Source organism: Ischnura elegans, chromosome X (assembly GCF_921293095.1).
Source record: "Ischnura elegans chromosome X, ioIscEleg1.1, whole genome shotgun sequence".
Classification (NCBI taxonomy): Eukaryota; Metazoa; Arthropoda; class Insecta; order Odonata; family Coenagrionidae; genus Ischnura; species Ischnura elegans.
In genome coordinates, this window is record NC_060259.1 from 6,247,139 (window position 1) to 6,270,382 (window position 23,244).

Genomic DNA, 23,244 nt, shown 5'->3' on the forward strand with positions numbered 1-23,244 from the left:
TTGGTACAAATGAGTGAAATGAGTTCCACAGCAGTTCCAATACAGATGTTGGTGTTTCAAAACAGTTTCAAAAGGGTTCCAAAGCAGTTGGAAAGCAAATATTTTTCCCTGAGTTAATAACAGAGTTCGAACGCGTGCAAAGAAGAGCTGCCAGGTATGTGAAAGGTCGTAACGATAGTCTTTTTAGTGTAACTGACCTCTTAGATAAACTCGGATGGGAATCTCTGTCGGACCGTAGATTGAAAAATAGACTAAACCTTTTAGATAAATTCAAGAGCAGTGTCTTTTCTGACGAAGTTAACCATATCCTACGGACGCCAACATACTACGGAAGATCATATCATATAAATAAAATAATAGAGATAGATTGTAGAACAGACAGATTCCGAATGTCATTTTTTCCACGATCAATAAGAGATTATAACGGCAGCAATAGAACTCGTAAATAGATTGCATGACTTGTAGTGTAGCCTACTAACCTATGTAAAAATTAATGCATGTTTCTTAATTCAATTATTATTTCTAACAGCATATAGTAGTATAATTTTTTAGTATACGGGACGTTTTTGGACGGTGTGGTGTGCATGTGGGAATGCATGCTGCATGCTGGCGATTGATCACCCCCTGCCAAACACCCTAGAGGTGGCTCGCAGGGTATTATGTAGATGTAGATGATGGTTTTGATAATATAATAGACAACAAGACTAGTTTGTTATTCATTTCTCCCACCGAGCTTACAACATTAAGCAACATAGTTTCACCCTTTGACGAAATTGATCACATATTTTGTTTTCTTTGATAGTTCTGAATCATCATGAAGGTAATCAAATATCCTTAGCATGTAGCTGATTGCTGGAAGTGGCTGAGACAGACATGGTAACCATTCTTTGGTCAGCAATTCATTTTCCAAAAGGAATCTGATTGACCATTCACACACCTATGCAGTATCAAAGGTTCAGGAGTTAGGTGGCCAAGTTTTAACTTACTGCATGAATATCTGCAGCTTTCATAATTATTTCTGCTGCACCAATTTGCAGCGTTGCAGCCAGTTGAAAATGCAGTTATTCATTCAGTATTCAAATAATGCAACAGCTTCCACTTAAATAATTATTATTATCATTGCATTGAGATACAGAATATAGTTGAAATAAAATACAGCTTAAAATGATGTCCATGAATTAAGTAACCAAAATTTAAGATGCATAAAATGGTATACAAGTGAAAGATGAATTATACTGTCATCACATCACATATTAGTTAAGAATAAATGCACAATAAGCTATCATTTCAAATTATTATGTATGTATTCAAAGTACTGTAAGCATTTAAAATGACAAAATAACATGTTGCTTTTATTGTAAAACGTTTAATTATTTGCCGCTATCTCATTGATTGCATTATTGATTCCCAACAGTTGCTCCAAAAAGGACTTATTTTTCATTGCCATTGCTAACTGAGAGAGCAGAGAATAAAAATCTCCCGTTGGCATCCCTAACTGCCTCCCTACTTCTTCTATAAACTCAAAATATTCCTCTGCACCTTCCATTTTCTTGCCCTGTGTCCCATCGAGATATGAAAATGGAACTTTAGTTTGATGCCTCACTCCTCCCCTGCAGTAGAACAGAGTTAATCCTGCTTTATGGAAATTAGATTGGTTCAATGAAAAGTATAGACCTGCTTCCAAATGTCCTTTGGCATCACGGTGGAGAAGAGATTTAAAATCATATACAAGATTTCTGCGCTCTGTAACAGACACAGGGTTCAAAAATGGTAGCCCAATGTATACTAGACTCAAATGCTCCGCTACTTTCACTCCTGGGTTACATCCTTGAGCCTCGTCAATGCTGTGTCCAATGGGCCTTGTCTCCCTCACTTTCCAAGTCACATAGGCACCACCACCACTTGTCGTGTAGAGATACTCTTTCTTGCAGTGAGGCTCATCCATTTGAGTGAACCAACCTGAAATTGAATTCATTGAAACTCAGTTTACCCTAACGTGTACAAATTTTATGATATAGCCAAATTGGGTATTCGTTAAAACTAAATATTCTGTAAAATCTCCCACAGCCATTATATTAACACAAGCAGAGATATAGAATCTTATGTATTTAATTTTACTAAGAGTAATGCGTTACAGTTTCATCATTTTCCTGTAAAATAAAATTTATCAGGATGAATCACTAGCTATTAATTAAATGAACTAAAGACTTCTAGTTGAAAAATGAACCTGATATAAAACAAGTCTTTGCCAATCCAATTGTCTCTGCTTCATTGTATCAGTTGACATAAAACTATAGAGTGCAAATTACAAGGTCAAACTGCAAAGGCTGGCCTTAATCAGGCATTTCATACTTAAATGTCATCATTAAAATTTTACATTTTTCAGAGTATTCTTTAAGCCCATAATAGGCTCATTGAACTTAAAATTTGGCATTGCGATGAACTCTGCCCTCCAACTCTAATTTGCAACCGTTTCCTTCGCTTTATTCAATAGTTATGCACAGACCTAAAGGTATACTTGTCTAATGCTGCTCATAAAACCTCCACTAAGGCAAATTTCCGACAAGCTATTTGGTGAATTGCTATAAAAATGCATTGAACCTCTGGAGCAGTGCTCAAAATAGAAGTAATTTTAATATTATTAGCTTGTTTCTCCCACTTGAAAATCCTTGAAAATGCCCGTAAATAATATATATTTTTGTACCTGTATGTGGATAGCTGCAATCCTGCATTACTGTTATTGCTCGGGCAATATGGTAACCTGGGTCAAGGAGCATGACTCCTCTCCTCCCTCTCACTGACATTCTAAGTCCAACCAATACATGCTCCTTCTCAGCCGTCCATTGGCAAGGCTCGCCTCCACCTCCAACATACTTTTCAGATTCTTCAATCGTCTGAATGAAAAGTAAAAATTTGCTGACAAAACTTACTAAAACCAACATAAAAGTAAAAGCACTTGTCTTTTGTTCTCGTTTAACGGCTAATTCATGACTCTCAGGTTGAGAATCAAATAGCTGTAATTATATTTTCATAGCCAACAGCATTACCTCTTCACAAGATGCCAGGAAAAAACTTTCTTTGATGTGTGCAAATATTTCCGACAATCGTTTAATGAGTTCCAAGCCAAGTCCCACGCATGTGTGATGTTCAGCTGTGATCAGCGGCTGATATTTTCTAAAGTAGCCTTCTAAGTCTTGTTCATCCCAGTCACTTGAAATGAATGAATCATAAAACCTGAGGTGAAGAAAGAGATGTATTAATATAGATACGACATAAAATGGTAAATAGTTTGCAATCCATACAATATTCTCAATAACCTAATGAAAAATTAATAACTCTGATGTTTAGTGAATTGCAGCCTGCGCTGCTGTGGGACTAAGTCATTGGATTACACTAAAGGTTGTTCCTTTGATAACATATTCAATCTGTGCTGGGAGGAGTTCTCTTTTAGATAAACAAATTACTCATTCATCATCCATAAATATTCCATTCTAACTCGATTACTTTTTTCTTTAAGCCATGAATTGAAAAAACAATCAGCAGAGTTCAAGGCCAATAGATACAATAAATTGTTTAAGTTCACTTATTATCAGTTATAATGAAGTTTTCAATGCCGTCATCAAATGAATGGTCTGAATTATGATATTTTAGAAGTGGTTAAATTCCAGAAGTATGGCTTTGAATTGCTGGCAACTGCAATCTTGAACACAATTATTCACTAAAAATGAAGATTCTGAAAATGAAATATCTCACCTTAAGAAATTTCCCACAGTGTTGTAATTGTGGGCCTTCAGCAACAGCTGAACTTGGAGCTCCATGTTGGAGGCCAGATTTTCGTACTCCTCCACATGAGAGAATTGCATTTCCTTTGGCTGTCTCCTGCCCCACATTGGCAGTGGCAAGGGCCTCTCCTCTGGCCACAATCCTCCCACCCACCCCTTCACCTCATCCTCGCCCCAGCACCCCTCCGACGTCGATGGAACATCGGTCTCCTCACTCTCCCAGCTCCAACACGAAGGGCTTAGGCTTTGAAGACTGTCAGCGGACCCCGAAGAGCCGCCATCCTCTTCATCTTCCTCGCTGCTCACACTTCCGTCTTCTGAGCAGCCTTCCTCCTCTTCGTCGTCGACAGACCCTTTGGCTTGAATCGGCCATGGCGCACACGGTGTTAAGAGGTGTTGGGCATGTGCCGAGGAGGGTCCGTGTGGCTGGGAGCGCAAGGCGCTGAGCTCAGTTGTGGCGTCCGAGATGGGCGTCGGGAGTCAACTCGGCCACTCGCTGCCCCAGCGGCCGACGGAAGGCCCCGACCCCAGCCTCCTCTCCTCATCTTCCGACGGTGTCCAGATCGGGGCTGCCTGTGCTGCCACTCCGCGGCCCCGCCGGCGGCTAGTCGGAGGATAACTCCCCTTCTCTCGATCTGCAAACGAGAAGAAACAACTCGTCAAATGGCCCCCTGGGCATGATCATCATCAATTGCATCAAAGATTTTTTCCCACCACCATCTTATGGCACCCTTTTCAACGAAATATCATAAACTAGCCTACATTATCCAATAGTAAATTCTTGATAGACTATGATGCCATGTATGCGCTCTGATAGAAAAGGCTACTTCATGCTATGCCAAAGCAATTTCATTCCTTATCTCCACATACATTCTTCTCCCTCAATATACGTATACTCATGCCTAATTTCTGTACAGGGCAAGCTAATCCAGCATTCAATCAGCATCAATTCCTTCAGCAGCACCTTTAAAACTTTTAGTCTCTGTTATTCGTGCTGAGCTGTTATGGCCTGATGCCCCATGTTTTTTAAAAACTTTCCAATGCTGATTTTCAACAAGTTCTCAGTAAAATATGGAGGAAAGCTAAGCTGACTACCCATAGGCCAACAAGGCCATAGCAAACAGGGAAGGTTATGGGGTTCCAACCCCCAGAATTATTATGAGATAGTCTTAAGTTAACCCCGCATAATACACCCCCTCTAAAAGTGGACTCCAAGGAATTTTTTTCTTCCTACCATTACTTCTTCCATAGTTGTAAGTGGCCTGAGTCGATATCCACTCTAACACGCATGGGGATTTCGGGGAAAGCATCGTGTCAGATTGCCTCATAATAAAGCATTGATCGGAGCCCACTCATATTACAATTTCATTCATAACTGATAGTTCTACAATAAATTTTTGGAAGAGATTCGGCAGCGCTTTCACCATTTAATATGTCATGTACCAGAACAGTTGATTGTAGACAGCCACTTTCCAAGCATCTTGAAATCGGTAATTCAAAGTTTAGTAGAAAAATGTTTCTTAAGACCATGACCCACCTTCAAAAATTGGTCCCATCAAATAATTAGTGCATGCAACGCCAATGGCGCAACTCAATGATTTTGGGCCACATATTACCCCTTTCACCACTGACCCACTTTGCTACGCTGACACGCTCTGATTCCAATGAATCCCCCAATACACAGTTACGCCATATGTTACGCTCCTAATGGCTCTCTCATTCCCTCTTCTCATATTTCTGAGATCAATACTTTCCCTCGAGCGTGATCAGGAGGAATTTTTGCCGCAGGTACTTTTGCGAGCGCCAAGGAGGTTTCACCAAAATACCAATTAAACTTTCTCATAGATATTTCAACATACAGAATATTCTAGAGGCAATGTACATTTAGCGAGGAAGCATATGCTTCTCACGGATTGGCATATGCGACTCTGCGGTCTGACAGGTGAAGCCGTGACGTCACGGATCGATAGTCCCATTTTGCCAAGGCGGTTCTTATAGCCTCCTTGGGTTTTGCAGACAATTGGGTATATTACAGCCTCCTTGGGTTTTGCAGACAATTTGGTATATTACAGCCTCCTTGGGTTTTGCACACCGATCCCAAGTATATCGTGATATTTAAGTAATTTTTCGTCTCCCCGGCGCGGTTTTAGCATTATTGTTAAAGGAAGTGGTATCATTAGGCATGACATTAATTATTTCTCCACTGATGTTGCACTGCCAGGCAATAATGCATCCGAAATTTAGCTTTCCAATTATGAAACTTACGCTGGGCGGTCGTATTTCCCAAAGGTAATATTTATATTTTCAGACACGTAATGAGATATTAAGACTTCTAATATTATCCTACGAATCTACTGTGAAATATGCGTGCCTAAAAAACAAGATAAATCAAGCGCTTGCCGCACCGCCTGCGTGAAACAGGCGAATGACATGGGTGTAGAACCGTAGACCTCATTTGAGACACAAGGTCGAAACACATTGGTACACCACATACAGTTTTTAGAAAAATATAGGACGAATGTAAAATTACTTATTATTACTACTTATGCATATTGACTCAGGCTCATTTACTCCGCATAATTTATTTCTCAGACATAATCCTTGTATTTGAAGAGATTACGGTGGCCCGATTAGGGATTAGAAATTTATCACCAGAATCTATTTACCATTGTGCTTTTTAATATCAATTTCATAATAATGCGATTTTCCTCCAAATCAATCGAAAAATCGAAACCGTTCCTGTAAAATGGTACAGTAATTGTCTGATGAAATACGTACCTTTTGTAACAAAATACAAAATGGATAAATGGAATGACGAGGGATAAGAACTGATTGCAATTACATATGTTAACACACTACATTTCCGCCGTAGCACGCGCTTCTCACGTAACGCAACAGCACGTGGAGTGGGAAGGGAGCAACTCGTCGGATAGTATGCAATTTAGCAAACACTAATTAATTACGAAAAGGTCATGTATTAGGTACTTCTGATATACTTGATATTTAAAATCATAAACAATTATTTTTAAGGTATGAAACAACAATATGATACGGCGATGATGAGAATTTGACAGTTTTCCGTTTTGAAGACATTTTTTTACAACACAGTCATTATCAGCAATTTGGCAACTTGAAATGCAATTGAATACACACTGCTCAACGCATTTTTACGCTCAAGACCGTTTTAAAGGTATTGCTGAATCATCTAGCTCGTTTTACGCTGCTCTCAGAAATTTCTAGCAAATTATGCGCGCTCATGTAATGACAGAGACAATCGCATATTCCGCTATATATTCGTTCATAGTATGCGATTTATAGCTAATTCTTCACGAATAGCAAACAATTGCTATCTACGACAAACGTTATCACGTTTTACCCAAGTTAACTTATGCCCCATTATTCACACTACGCTCTTTTTACGCCGGTTAGCCCCGACCATGGTTACAAAACGAGGTGTGAAAGCAAGTTCCCGTTAACCGTGGTTGGGATTCTGACCACCGTTTTCCGACCATGGTTGGCGGCAGTTTATGCTTGTGTGAACGCAAGTTGGTTAAAAGCTGGTTAGAAAAAGAAGAAGGCGAAGCAGCAACGAAGTGGGATAGGAGGAAAGAAAACAGAAAGTAAAGCATTCGAAGAGGGGACGGCTGTTCTTATTGAACTATATTCGTCATAATTAATTCAAAGGAAAGTGCTAGCAGTGGCGCCGACTCCATGGGGCCTGAGGGGGCCCGAGGCCCATCAAAAATTCGTTATAGGTGTGAGGAAAAAATGTGTCAGGCTTGTCGATTTTTCCCGGAATGTCCAGATATCGAGATTCGAGTTATCAGGGTTCTAATGTTGATCATATGACTATTCTAAAATGCTTAAAAAACTTAAAACTCACTACTTATAAAATTTCCCGGGGCAAGATCCCCGGTTCGGGCCCCCCAAATATTTTTTGTAAGTCGGCACCCGTGAGTGCTAGAGATTCATTCCGTAATTTGTTGAACATCAATAAATTTTAAACTTGATGTAAGTTATGCAATGTGCTATAGTTTGTAGTGGATTAGGCATTGGCTCGCATTGTATTTTTACGGACATATTTAATAATCTCTACAAATATTTTGCTAGAATAATGTTAAATGTGTGAAACTACCTTAATCAAAATCTGATGGTCACAATGATTTTAATGTTTTGGTAAGAGTTCTTTGTCCCAGTTTAAAAAAGATCACTTATGTTCATCCTCGAACAAAAGTTCCTCCCATATCAATATTAAATATCAGGCTAACTGCTACTTGTATACAACTATAGAAAATAAATTTAGAAACGTCGGTTGATACTAAATATCACAAAAAATACCACGTTCTCTCTCTTATTCCATAAGTTTAATTTGAACAATATTCAAGTCACATTTCTTCAAGTTATTCGTCCACAATTGTATCGAAGTAAAATAGTTTTAATTTATGGTATAGTATCAGATTGGATCATGCCCTTGATAGAAAAGAAAACAATAATTGCTAATACTGCAATGCAGCGAAAAGTGTATCTCAATTCCAAATCACCAACAGTGTGCCTCAGTTGACGCTTAAGGTTCAAGATTAGGTCCTCTTTTCTTCACCTACATCAAAGATTTGTCAACACATCCGAATTAAGGGCAAGTAGTAGTACATGTTGTTGATACCAATCGAATTATTACCACTTTCGTTCGGATTCAATAGAGCAGTATAAAAATGCAAACCACGCTATCGATGAAATGATTAGTTGGACGAACACATCTGAATTAACTTCTACGTAGCAATGAACAATGCCTGACGACGCTGGAATGCAATTATTTAATTTCCAAGCAGTTCATAATATGCGTATGCGTTTAAAATCATTGCAATTAACACAGAAACTTTTTCCTGTATGTCCTCTTTTTCCTCCCAACAAGCTATTCGCTCTTGTCAATTCATTTTTCACTTGGACTTACTTTACCATTCATCAGATGTCGCCAGTGTCTAGCTATGGTATGTGTGAACGCACGCTGATTCTGACGTCATCTTTACGCTGGTTGACAACGATGGTAGTGTGAAGAGGGCATAAAGAATAACTGCAGTACTGATTACGCTTCTGTTCAATTGGGTGAACAAATGAGCGACCATCCGCACGATATGCGAAAGAAGCAGTAAAAGGAGCCGAAACAATTTTTAAAATGTACACCCTCTTCCGTGGAGTTGTAAAGCATAAAAATTTCTTTTTTACTCCCAAAAGAATTCGAACAATCGCCTCGATTCATTGTTAATGCAAGACCATTTTATTACCTAATGATTAGTATGATATCAACGTCATTTCTTTCTTGAAAACCAAAATATAATGCGTAGTATTTCTAACCCTCCAGCGTGATCGGCGGTGAAATATACAAGAATTGATATGAGAAAAAATTCCCCTGGACCGGGAATCGAACTTCAAAATATATACAAAATATAATTTCCAACAACTATCTTTTACCTTCGCGTGTACCGTAAATTCTATATTACCCTTAGCTTTTCTTATTGTTCCCATTCTGTAATCATATATAATTCTATTGGTAGAATTCTAATTCTAATTTCGTCCAAGTCCATGAAGATATTTTAACAAATTGCGCATCTCAATCCTGAGATCCTTTCGATGTCTTGACAGGAGACCACTTTGACATTACGATTTTTTCCCCACGTTCGTAAAAGCTTCTCATGTGGCCGCAGGCCCATCCTATTTTTTCCAAAAATTGATTCGTGGTCTGAACGGAATACGCAAATTGCCATTTTCATTGAATTGTGGACACAGACAGCAACAGTGATGAGATGGCTTTGAGGTACCCCAGAAATCATAAATTCACTGTGCAAAAATTCCGTACGACATACACTGCTGTTACTCTAATTTGCTTGGAAAAGAAGATGGCGATCACCATGGCAACCGAATGTTGCGACGTCAGCCTTTACCATTCCATTGATCGACCGTTGTAAAAACCTGGGTTCCCCTACTGTGTTCTAGGAATTGGTATTTAAAAATAGTTCAATTTCTATCGATTCAAAGATCTATTGATAAATACAGCATCACAAACAAGCAGTATAAATATTCCGCTGTTTCTGCGTGCGAGTGTCATTTTTTGTGTGCCATGTTTTCTCGTCAGTCTTAATGACAACTGCGCCATCGCTGAGTCAACGTCACGAGTACATGTTCCATTCCCTTTTTTTCACCACCTATTTGTATACACACGTTACACCGACCTTAGTGATTGAGTGTTGGATTAATTGATTGAGTATTGAAGTGCTAGCAGTAAGACAGTTTTTGATCAATTTATACGAGGTTAGGCATATTCAGTGAACTTGGTCCCGAAGTTCTGGAGCAGAGCCGCCAATATGGCGTCATTGGCGCCTTGGGAATGAACGCTTTGGAGGGATACGCGGCGACGGGAGTTGTTGCTTTCAGGAGGTTGCTTCATGGTTGCAAATGATTACTTGCACCGTGGGACCCTAAGATTAAACTCGACTCGGCAGTGCGATCATGGGACGAGCATCATCCCTTCACGGACGTTGATGAATCGATAGGAGATGAAGGAAGGCGGACTGAGTGCGCGAGGGTTGGTGCCACGGGCGAGGAAAAAACAAGGCCAAGGTCAAACGCGCCCCGTCAAAATATTCAGCGATTTGAATTGGGCCAACATCTTAAGCCACTTTCTAAGTAAGTCAGACTTAGCACTTGTGCCACAAGAATTATCCGTGGGACGAAGCAAACAAAAAATCACGTTAATCGAAAATTCGTGAGTAAAATTAAACTGATATTATTTCTCAAAACCTATAACAAAAATCGACCATTGCAAGCGTATAGGACGGTCAAAAGAACCAAATGACCAAACATTTACCCGAAGCGCATAACGAGAAATTCTCTTCATGATTATGGGGCATCAATAAAAGAGTAAACGCGTCCCGGACGCCGTCCATGATTATCCGGAAAAAACAATCGACGGTATTAACGTATTGTCATTGTGCTGAGCTGTTTGTAAACTGCCTCTGCCTCGGAGTCATTAGCAGAGTTTACTTCTCCGGTCCGGATAAGGTCCATGTCATTTTCCATGCCGAGAAACCTGTTTTCTATCTTCGATAATTAGCGTAGCGCTGACAAAAAAAACGATTGTATTTTAGATCGCCAAAACAGATTCTTTAGAAAATTCATGAACTAATCGATAGTAAAAATTAAGACTTCGTCATGAAATAGTCTCGAGCGAGTGAAGCGATTACGACCATGCGTGCACACTACTTACCAATACGATCTTTCCGAATGACGGTCTTTCCATTAAATCACAATTTCTGATTAAATGGATTTAATAAATGGTGACTATAAGGCCATTAAAAACATAAAGTTCCATGAAATAACAATATGTTCCATAAAATAAAATAATTCAAGTGAACACACACCATTAGGTACCGTCCTTCCGCGGCCCTCTCTTACCCACGATTCACTCTTTCACTGCTGACATGAGCAATTCAACGTCTACCGAATTAAAATTACGGAATAAAAATTTTCATCTCAATTTTTACGATAATGTTCACATTTCATACCTTATTACGTAAAAAAGTTATTAGCGAAGAAACGAATCCAAGGAAAGCCGATTTTATATTACAGGCCGAAAAATCGATCAACCGGAATGCTGCTCATCATGAGGAAATGTGACTTACTTGATATGAAATATGTCATTACAATTTCGTTCATCTCGCTCAAACGGAGTCGTAACAAAAAGGATTAGATTCCCTCCATTTACATGAAAAATAGACATCAATATAAAATAAAAACAAGGATGGCATAGAAATTTGAATATACCTAATAACTCATATTTTCAACATGTAATGCTAAGAAAGTATCGGACCGGTAAAATCAATAGCGTGGAAGAAAATGAAATTAATCGAGATAACTTCAAATCGATAGATCTTCATTATGAAACATTGATTGTCAAAATAATGATTTCGCATTTATAGAACGTTGCTGTTTTAACATGTCGTGTAACTATCAATTCCCCCAGCAACAATTATAACAATGTCAAACGCATCGATTAATTGCACACTTGTACCAATCATAACTTCAAATCGGATTCGTTTGCTTTAAATTGCATCTGATGACATAATTCAATGCTAATCTTCGCCACGAGTTTCAGTCTCACGTACTTCCAAAGAAAAAAGTAACTAACGAATAAAACGTATCCAAGGAGATTGGAATCGATATTAAAAGCCCATGAATCAATAAAGTAGAATGATCATCATTGCAAAAGTTGGCCTACGAGATAGTAGCTGTACCCGGAAATTTTCATTCATCTAGCTCAAATGATTACCTCGAAAGTCTTAATGGAATCTTCTAAAAACTGAGGAAATCGATATTTTTCGAAAATTAATTCTGAACTAACCAATAGGGTGATAGGAAAATTACGTGGGCTGTATATTATTTTCTGCTGATTCCAAAGAGGTACATGCCAAAGTTTCCAGTCAGAAATACGAAATCGACCAATCGAAAAAATCGACCATGTAAAATCGAGATTCGTTCTTTCCTCTGAATTGGTTAGACGCATGATATTTGTAAGATGCTTTCTTCTAAGATTCTAGTGTTTTGCGTTCAAAGGACATTGTCTTTCGATTATTGCCATTTGGTCACACAATTCTAAAGTTAGTGCCATGAGGAAAGCATTATCGATTTAAAAATACCTAGGGCTATATTCGAATAGATTTCGTTAAACAATAACTTCACTACAAGCGTCTAAAAATTGTTTCCGTCAGTAATAAGATCATTTCACTGCGAAATTTAGAAAATTTCGATATTAACAAAAAGATTAGTTCCATAAGACTCCCACATTAATTCAAGTCGATATATCGAGTATGGTCGAGAAATAATCCACTTTTTCGAGTTTTCAGATTTTTCCGCTCATAGAGTATTGTTTTAGCTTTACAAAAAATATCCAGAATTAACAGAAAAAAATTAGCCCTTACAGTTTTGGCTGCGATTTGTATCAATCACACAATCAGTGAATCAGTTCGTAGCTTTAAATATGATGAAAATAAGAAAGACTACAAATATGCAATAGATTAAAATATCTAATGAATGAAAAATAATAAATATATTTTAATATGTAATGAGTATTATAGCTCTCTAATTCTTCAAGAGGGTGTGTAATTGATAGAGAGACATACTTTGCCAGGAGTGTTCGAGTGTTGTTCAAAAGTGGTTCAAATAGCGAAACAGTGTCCATTGCATACTATATGAGCAATTGGATGGTACCGGTACAATTTTCAATCGATACACGTATATTCACCAAGAAGCAATATTTATCATTTTAAGTGATATGAGGAAATTATACATTGATGACTTACGAATTCACTGTGTAAATTTAATTACCGTCGCTACAATGCTGACGCTGCAGACTGCATATATCGGACATAACTTCAATTTCCTTTACTGGAATAACTTACTTTATCTTCCATCCGATTTTTACCGTAGTGTTAACTAATGACAAAAGTTTTAGTCTCGTATCTTATTAAAGGAAAAAGTCATTGAAAAAAATCGAAACCATGGATAGCCTGTTTCATCATACTCTCAGAAAAACCGATCAAGCGGAAAGTCCGTCATGGTGAAATATTTCCTTCTTGATAAGGATGATTTCCGTACTATTTCAATGATCTCATTCAAACGGAGTCATGCGAAAAAGGATTACATTTCGATTGATTAGATTAAATTACAAGGAAATAAGATTAGGACGTATAAAGAAAACAAAGGTTGGGTTGATGACTAATGAGCAGGGGCGTGCAGGCCAGTTGGGTTGGTCGGCGATCTCCGAAATAGGGCTCCGAGCCCCCACATCACTCGCGCAAATCGTCAAACGAATATGAAAGGATTGATAAAAACTCACATTACTTACACCAAAGTTTTTTTTGCTATTATAAAATTCTGAGTTTTCATTAATTCCATTATGTATAACATACTTAATGTAAAAAGGTAACATAAAATATAGGAGTCAGACGAACAAAAAGTACCTGATTATTAATTGAAAGAGTTAGTCAAAAGCTTATTTCATGGGTTGTTTTAGATTGGTATTGTTAAATTGTATAAGCTGTGAAATTCTCACTTTTTAAAGTATTTTTGCTGACGAAATTACCATTGTTATTTACTTAAATCCAGTTTTTAAGACCCAGAATAGCGTAAAAATTCATTTGCGGGCATGCAGTTTCCTAAAATTTTCCGGAGGAGGACCCCATCATGAGCCCCAGACGAGGGCTCGCATTCACCCCAGACCGCCTCTGCAATTGAATCACTTTACCAGCCAAACACTCTGAAAATTTCGGACCGGTACAATCAATAACATAGGAGAAGTTGATACCTATCGATATAACTTAATATCGATATATCTTCATAAATAAACATTATTCATAAACATTATTTATGTATAGATATGGAATTTGCTGTCCTACCATTCTATATATCTTTATTTCCAGCAGCTCTAATACTTACGCTCCAAAATGTATGTATCGAGTACACACTGGCATCAATCATAACTTCAACTGTAATTATTAGATTCGTTTCCTTTAACTTTTACCTGATTATAAACCATAATGCTCATTTTTGCTTTGAGTTTCAGTGTCATGCCACATTCAACGAAAAAGATATCAACAAATAAAGCGTAACCAAAGAGATTGGTATCGATATTACTCGCACATGAATGGATGAAACGGAATGGCCATCACAACGAAACGAAAAAACACTTACTCAATGTTAGTAGAGCGCGGAAAAAAGTCTTTCGACTTTTTGTAAAAGTGGGACTTTTGTGGTTTTAAATACAAATCTTCACCAATCTCATCAAATAAAACCGTTTTTAATGACTTTCTTAGAGACTTTTTGGGACTTTCTTGCTGTGGCGGGACTTTTTCGATTAAAAGCGACTTTTCTAGGACTTTTTATTGAAAATACCTGCCTAAGTTAATATTTGGCTTTTGTGACCACACTTGTTCATTTTTGTGTCGGACAAATCTTGTTTTTTATCCGGCGCATACTACACGGAGCAGATATTTACCGTAAAATGTAAGCTACAAACAATTGCTAATACGGAATTTTATTAATAGCTCCGGAAACTGCAATGAATTCTTTCGATTACTCTACCGTTCATGAAGTACACCCATGCAGTGCTTCAACTCGAAGGTGGCTTGGATATGTGAGGGTAGAGCTCACCACGTACTTATCCAATTGCATGTTAAATTCACACATTGTTTCTTTACCTGGGCCACCTCACCCTTTTTTTTGCTAAGGGTGCCCAAAGACTTAACAAAGGGACATTATTTGAACCCGGGTTGTCTGCTCACAAGAGGACAGCGCTACACTGTATGCACTGGCACTCTGCTTTTTTGCAGGAGATTAGTGGACGAATGATACAAATATATGAAAGGTTATCTAGAATTTCCGACGAAGTGAATGTTTCACGATGTGTGTCGATGGTTACGAAATGAGCCTACATTGTAGAGAGGCAAACAATGCGCTCTTGGCACTCGGTCGAAGGGGAAAAATGAAGGCTCAACAAGGACTGGTGAATGTATACACATTGTATGAACACAATTCTATATATTCGAGTAAGCCGCGTAAAGTTTAAGTCATTTGCTGAGGTCCCCAAGCGTCGCAAGACCATCGTCCGCTCGTTTGTGCAGCCCAGCCAAAGAAAATGTACAACGTGAAAGGACAGGCGTCTCCAGAAGCCAAGCTGACTGCGTATGCTCCACTATGCAAGTACTGAGCAATAGCATTTACTGCAATGCTTGAGAAAAAACCGTGAGTATCAATACAACTTTTGAATCTGACGAATTTAAGAATTATAATTATTATCTTAAGAATTTTTTGTCATTCCCGAATAAGTCAAAATTGTGAGATAAATGTTTAACTGTACATTGTGTGTGTTCTTAATTATAATTATTTATAAAAATACAAAGACCTATTTTGAGATATGCTGAATAATTAACTTTAAAAGTAATTCTCATAATAATTTATCTTTCTCATTATTTTTCAAGATATCATCGTACAAAAATTCACATGTGAAACAGCATATTGACAGCTCATCGCATCTATCTCGAGTGAAATTAATGGAGACCGTGAGCTTGCAGAGTTTACGACAGAGCCAACTATCGTTTGCAGCCACCGGCTATGAGTTTGCTTTGGACTTGTGCGAGATATTTGTGGCATTGAAAGTTCCTACTCACAAATCAAAACACCCTCTATTCACATCGTTTATGGAAAAATATTTAAGAAGGACAGTGCATGCTCTTCACAGAGTATGCGAAGAAATTCGAAAAAGATTTCCCACTGCAAATAAGTGGGTCTCTACCATTAATAAGGTAGGTACTTGCCGTTAATAAAACTAAAAATAAATTTTCCAATATATTACTGCAGAACTAATATTTAATATTTTCGTAAGTATTTTTGAAAGCCCCATCGCGCGTGGAAATATACAAAACATTTTGCTGTGATCTGCCATTGTATCCGGATCCAGTCCTCACGAAATTTGGAATATGTCTGGAAGCTTGCGTGTTCAATGCACAACACTTCGAGAAAATTAAGAATGTAAGTAATTATTTGTAGTTATTATTGTGACTGATGAATCATTTTCATTATATGAAATAGAATTCCTGCAATTTTGCTCAGTTAAAAATATCTACAACTACACGTTCTAAATTAAAGAGGAAGACTGTATTTTAATTTTTGACTTATAGGTTATAGAGAATATTGACCCTGAAGACGACGCAGAATGTATAGAAAATGCACGAGAACTCTTAGAAGATAGCACACCACCACTGGAAATGATATGTATTTCAGCATCCTTTGGGTTTTTGATAGAAAAAATCAATCTTCCAAAAATCAATGAATCTTCCATCCTCAGCCTAAGTGATTCGGTGTGACAATAATGGATGTGAAGAAGAAACTTGAATGTGTAAAGTGTGAACAAGCCGTAAATGTTTATGGAAAATTGTGCAAAGTTTTGGATAAAAACGAAAGCTTCAAGTTAATGACTGATATAGCTCAGATTCTCAACGGAGAGGTCAAGGGGCAGACATATAATGTTTTACAAAAACTCACCTTAAGTGAAGTGGTTACGCTGCGATATGCTCCTATTACAAAATGTGAAGTTGAGCGATCGTTTCCGACGTATACACTTATTTTGACCGAACGTCGCACAACATTTACCATGGAAATTATAGAAAAATACCTTATCTGTCATTACCTCATTAAATAATTTTTTGGCAATACAACTCAAAGTGAATGAAAATACGTTTTTTTCCTTTATTTTATATCATACAATTAATAAATAAAATCTGTTGTCCATAGCCTGTAATTTGACTTTAATTTCCCTATTTCAAACTAAAGATAGATATTGATCAGCTAAAAAAATTACAGGGGTCAACTATATTCTTAAAAAATTGCTGATCATCAAAGAAAGTGTTATTCAGAATTTAAAAAACTATTTTGTAAATTATGGTGATCTCCTGTCTTAAAAGTCCATAAAATAACACGTAAACCCACGAATCCGCATCTCTACCCTCTTTTCTCCATAAATTCAATTAAATTCAGCCACTTTCTCATGGAAATAACGCAGACTTTTAAACAGACTATTTTAAAAAATATTGACGACTTTTAGGCGACTTTTTTTGAAAAATTGGAGACTTTTTTCCGCGCTCTAAATATTAGTTAAACCTTGAAAATTTCTATCATCCTGCTTCAACGGTTACGTAGAAAATTCAAATCGGATCCTCTGCAAAGAAATGGCGACAATGAATTTTCACTTGCAGGACACTTTTTGGAATTTAAGTTACTGGAGTTTAAAGTATACCGGACTAGCCGCGGTGATAACTTTTGCGGGAGTCACCCGCGTGGGGTTACTGGAATTCCAGGGTGGACAGTGACGACACGAAGTGCCCTTCAGATTTTTTGCTCCGAAGATTCCAAATGCGAGGATGCCCGGGTATCCAGACCGAAATTCGAAATCCATCATTAACAATGTAAAATCGAAAATCGTTTATTCCTCGCAATTAGTTCGACGCATCGAAATTGTAAGGTAGCAAAAAAATCAGACCAAAAATCTAGTGTACTCCATTTCAAAATCGTGCGATTAATGCAAGTTGTTGAAAAAAATCCAAAGTTGGTGCCATAATAAAAGCATTATCTATTTTGAAAAATAATAATTTAGAAACAACATTAAAATCGAATTTTGACAAAATTGACTAAAAAAATCGTCAAAAAATTAGTATCCGTCAGAGGAAGATCATTTCCCTGAGAAAATTGAAAAACATCGATACAAGCGAAAAAGTTTTATAGTTCCGTAAGGCTGCCACGTTAATTCAACTCGATATATCTCGAAAACTAATCGACTTAGTCGAACTTTCAGACTTTTCCTCCCAATGAACCTTTGCCAACGAAAATTACAGATAGCTACTCCTTACAGTGGGCAGCGGAATCGTGTCAATCACCCAACAGTGAATCAATTTCTAGCTTCAATGAAATATTCCATACGATAATAGCGAAGAACCACAACACAGTCTGGAAAAAAAAATTCATGAAAGACAATTATGATTTTGCGATGTGCCATTCCAGACTCATAATGCAATGTGCGAAAGAACTTGACCCACAAAAATGCGTAGTCTTCTTCGGAACGCAATTTAATGGGTCATACAGTCCGTTATTCAGCCCACTTTGTCCAATGTCAATAACATACTCAACAACGGTAAGTAAGTGAAGGAGAAATGTTGAACTAAGTTCATCGTTTAGCAGTTTCTAGTTTCCGTTGTCCTCTTTTAGTTTAAGATGACTCATGACGACACAACTACCGCAGAAATATCGTCTCCACACGCCATCTAGGGTGTATTATGATAAAAATCTGTCGGATAAACATACACCCCGTTGATAAAATGTGTTCTTTCCGCTGCTTTTTCCGCAACTTTCACAGAAACACGTTTCGGCTAGGGAAATGTTGACGTCACGTCCACGTCAATCTTTACAGCGCCTTAATCAATCACTCTTCACCTTAATTGTATTAGTATTTTCTACGTGATCTTGAATGCGTACGATTAAATGACACCGATAAAAAAAACCATATCTATTCAATTCTCGTATTTCTCATCGCGGCCATCCTCATTCACGTTTTCCGCAATATGACCTTGTGAGAATGTGGAAGGCGGCGGAGAGTCCATTCCAATTAACTCAGCGCTCGAGCCTCCCCCCCCCCCCCCCCCAACAACAATAACAGGAGCAAGAAGAACGACAAGATATGGCTCGACAGTGACTCTTATCACCGAAAAGCAGCAAGCCTTAACCTCCTATACTACTTACCCATGTTAATTTTGTCTTACTTCACAGGCGAACAAATCAAAATAATTCCTTAAATTCGTTCGTAGGAATGCTATAGGAATTACTAGCTATTGACTTTGCATGAATATACATACATTTTTTGCTATTTAGCGTAATATTTCCGTGACAGTGCGGTGTGCATGTGGCGATCCTTTTACATGCTGCATTTTGGTGATTGATCACCCCCTGCCAAACAACCTAGAGGTGGCTCGCAGCGTTTATGTAGATGTTGATATAAAAATTTATTTCCAAGTTCAAATCCTCGGAATTATCTCGATATTGGATCAGGGGCGGATCCAAGATTTTTTTCTGGGGGGGTCCGAGGGTCTGATAGACGAACGATCTTCTCATACTGGAGATTAAAAACAACATTCAACAATTACTATACGAAATATACTCTTTATTTTAACATGGAAGTTTTTAATATGAAATTAAATGATCGAGGCCTCGTAATACACAAAACTAAACTGACAGTAACGATAAAAGTATAAAAATTTGGTCTATTTTTTAAGCTCCCGAGGGGGGAGGCCACGTGTCCCCGTGCCCTCCCTCTAAATCCGCCTGTGTATTGGACCGTGAATGAATCGATGGGAAAAGTAAAGGCCTCTAATGGACTGAATGCGCTAAATTTATTATCCCAGAGTTTATTTGGAGACATGATGGCCGAATATCTACTTTATACGCGCATGCATGGATGATAATAACGAAGAAGAAGGTACACACACACACGTAATAATTATGGGAGAAAAGTGAAAGCGTTAAAGAATGATACAAAGAGATGAATTCAAGTTAATTTTTGAGTAGTTCCGCATTAAAACTTATTTCCTGTTCTCTTTACGGAAAGCAAGTTTTCGTCCATTAACTGAAACATTTTCTAAGTTAGCTGACGAAGCAGCCATTAATACGTGAGTCACTTTTCACTCGGTATTGACGCAATGACAGCGGAAAATCTGATACCCAAAGGAACACTGAAACAGTACGCTTTCTCGTTTACCGGCGTTTGCGCCGCAATTAGATATAAAACAGGAATCAAAACGAATCAATAAGAGAAGAAAGTTGTGGTCAGGGGCATTAATGACGCTTAAAAAGAAGCTAGTTGCATATTTGCCACCACCTCTAAATACTACGCAACAAACTATTCCAGGATACTACGCTAGTTTAGCGCCGAGAAAGCTATTAGTGAAAGTAAGATCATGCGCTGCGCACTTCCGGGATCGATTTGCGGGCAGAATATGCATGAGCCACTGTCACAGATACTTGAGAAGGACGCAATTAAAGGCTTGTTCTTGGTGGGAGCACAAGAGCACTTTTCAGGGGTGGCATTACTTCATTTGAGATAGAATGAACGCGGCATCTGAGGTAATGAATACTGATACCCATAAGGGCACATTAGGAAATGAGATGCCAGCCCTCATTTACCAATACAAGGCCGAAAAAGATAATTTAAGTCGCACGGTTGCACAAATACATTATTATTAGTTGGCACAACTTAAAATATGCGGGAAAATAATTGAAGTATGCCTAAAACTAAGTGGTAATCAGGCCATTTCCCATAGGAAAGTTCCTATCTTTTTCCAATTGGAAAGGGAGGAGATTGTGATAGTTACACCCATGAATATTACCACATTTGCGTTTACTAAACCCACCGATCGAAATGGAAAGGTCAGTAAAAGACTGCGGACAAGGGACAGCACCCCTCCATCCGTCCCAATTCACCAATCAGGAGTCGCCTATCGGCGCTCATTCCAAGCATGCGGCCAAACGACACATGCGTACAAGAGAAAGACACGAGGGACGGACAATAGCGACCACAAAACCCGTTCGAGCGTAATTCACTCCTCACTTACCCATACAACGGAACTCCAATATGTGTTTAACTTCCTCGACTCTCTTCTGTTTCTTCCGCCACCACGCACAATAAGAAACGACACCACTAGGCACGGCCAAGTCTCTCCAACTTGTTCCTTCCCCCCCTCCTATTGTCCGGGGCTTGTGAACTGCCTCGCGTCTCGAGCACTGCCTGCTTTCAACTCTTGTCTTTATATATATGTATAAATAACAGCTGGGCCGCTCTCCCCTAGCAACGCCTCTTGCCCAATCCCATCACGCCCCTCCCTCCCCCACCCGCACGTCCATGGTGACTCCTCACACCAGATCCATGCTCCAACAAACCGTTTGCCGTGCTCGAGACACTAGGAAGAAATAGAGACCGCCTGGCGTCGAATCGAGTCCCGCTGCCTCCCGTCCAAATCGCACGCCCTCCGCCGACGACTGAGACCACTCTGGCGTTGCTGCCGTCTGGTGGCGTCGCGACGCCGTGACGTCATGATCGATACTTGGTGGGGCTGGGGCTGCTATGGCACCGGCGGGGAGGGAAGGGGGAGTAGGGGCGCGAGGGGGGGGAGGAGCTCGGAAAATCGCATCGCCCATTCCTGCTGCAAGCGTCATCGGAAGCGCTGACGTCACGCAGCTCGATACGCAGAAGAGTGGCAGCCGACAAGAAGACTGTCGCATTGCGAAAGACAATGAGTGGAGGGGATGTGGCCGCGTAGCTTCGTCCTTTCACTCGCCGTCCAACTCTTGCACGTTCCTCTGCCGCTTTTGGGCCAATCGGTTACGCCTTTGGCAGGCGTACTCACTCGGACATCACCACCTACGTTGTTGAGTATATAGATGAGAGAGCGCTCAAAGTGGCTGCGTAGGATCCTATGGCGGAGGAATGCATTTACTTCGGTATCATTACAGAGTGGGTTCCAAATTCAAGGAAATATGAATTCCGATCGAAACATTCTACAGGCAAACAAATGATGTAGATGTCTTTGAAATGACCCAAACAGATGACCTAGAGATCTCCGATTTGGCTATTTCAGTTCTGGTCGCATCCAGTGGCGTATGCTTTGGGGGGATGAGGGGGGATGGGCAAGGGCGACCTCCCACCCCTTCTTTGGAAAAATGACATGCCTGCTAATACATTTCACATAATTTTAGCGCTCAAAATTTAGGTTTCTTTAAATGGTTACGTTAAAATTTGCTATAAGTCAATACTAGACAATAGTTTTGAATGTTATTTTTATTCCTCTGAGGCTTTGGGGGGATCTATCCCCCCATACTTACGCCACTGGTCGCATCACGCATGGAAGACGATTTTCTCTCTTTTTCATATTTACTCTGCGATAGAGAATAACCCTACACTCACAGTGTCATTAATTCATGGAGTAAAAACAAAAATATAGGGGCTGAAAGCGGGGAAATGAGCTGACTGTCAGGCCTGCTCCGAAAAATCGGCAAGCTACGGTTAATTTCTTTCGTTGGAACGATCAGTCTCATTTTTGTTATTTTTCTGCGGCAGAGCAAAATTTATACTGACTATTTTGGAAATCAACGCATTGTAAGCATCAAAGCATTGTACCGTGTCGCAATAATTTGTTTCTACGTTAATAAACGAACGATAAATACTGGAAAACAATCAACACTTGCTGAGCCATCGATTCTTACGCTATAATTCCATCGCTAGCTATGTAATAGAATATTGTTATCACAAACCCACTAGCAATTGATAAGGTTTGGTTGGAACCAGGGGTACAGCACAGAAAGTATACGTCCCGTGCCCCTATCATTCGACATACTTGCTGGCTGTCTACGATGCCCAGTGGAAGGTATGTCGTATGCGTTTTATAGATATACATTCATTTACATTGTTTCTGAAGGAAGAATAAGGCATAATCTATGGAATCTTCTCCAATGATCTACAAAAAGCTGACGAAAAAGCTGTTTCCTTGTAATTGCAGTGTTCTCGGGTTAATGGGTCCATTTTTCGGTCGTTGATCCAAGTAGACGGCTTACAGAACGTTGAGAGCCGAAAACGTTAGCCTCGCTGCTCGCCAGCTGCTCGCGTCACTCCAATTGCAGACAAAACACAATCGACCTTGTCCCTGATCAGAGGCAAGTTGATATTTTTGCCACATCAACTTGCTAAATTTTTTGTGAGAGACAGTCTTAGAAAGAGTTGTGTCGGTGTCAACGAGCGAAGTAATTTTAAAAGACGTTGGACCGCAGCCATCGATGGGTCAAAATTGAAGTAATCCGAATTGAAATGTTTGACGTAAGT

The 23,244-nt window shown here is 39.0% G+C and overlaps 1 protein-coding gene and 1 long non-coding RNA gene across 2 annotated transcripts; one reads left to right on the forward strand and one right to left on the reverse strand.

Moving 5' to 3' along the window:
* Positions 1-1,093: 1,093 nt before the first annotated feature.
* LOC124170518 lies at positions 1,094-21,208 on the reverse strand. The gene is made up of 5 exons (XM_046549287.1): positions 20,984-21,208; positions 3,754-4,417; positions 3,048-3,234; positions 2,705-2,894; positions 1,094-1,959 (listed from the first exon to the last, which is right to left on the reverse strand). Exons 2-5 carry the CDS (start codon positions 3,888-3,890, stop codon positions 1,367-1,369), a joined length of 1,107 nt encoding a protein of 368 aa, XP_046405243.1. The 5' UTR covers positions 3,891-4,417; positions 20,984-21,208; the 3' UTR covers positions 1,094-1,366.
* LOC124170519 lies at positions 15,304-16,542 on the forward strand. Its single transcript, XR_006867487.1, has 4 exons — positions 15,304-15,572; positions 15,809-16,132; positions 16,213-16,358; positions 16,508-16,542. It is a non-coding gene; the product is annotated as an uncharacterized LOC124170519 (long non-coding RNA).
* Positions 21,209-23,244: the final 2,036 nt, after the last annotated feature.

What these genes read in the sequence shown, in the direction of transcription:
- LOC124170518 (XM_046549287.1), bottom strand. Translation starts at nt 3,890, where the DNA reads ATGTGGGGCAGGAGACAGCCAAAGGAAATGCAATTCTCTCATGTGGAG. An exon ending in ACTGTGGGAAATTTCTTAAG is followed by an intron (nt 3,235 to 3,753) that starts GTGAGATATTTC and finishes TCTTCACCTCAG; the next exon opens with GTTTTATGATTCATTCATTT. An exon ending in TTGCAGCTATCCACATACAG is followed by an intron (nt 1,960 to 2,704) that starts GTACAAAAATAT and finishes ATTCAATTTCAG; the next exon opens with GTTGGTTCACTCAAATGGAT.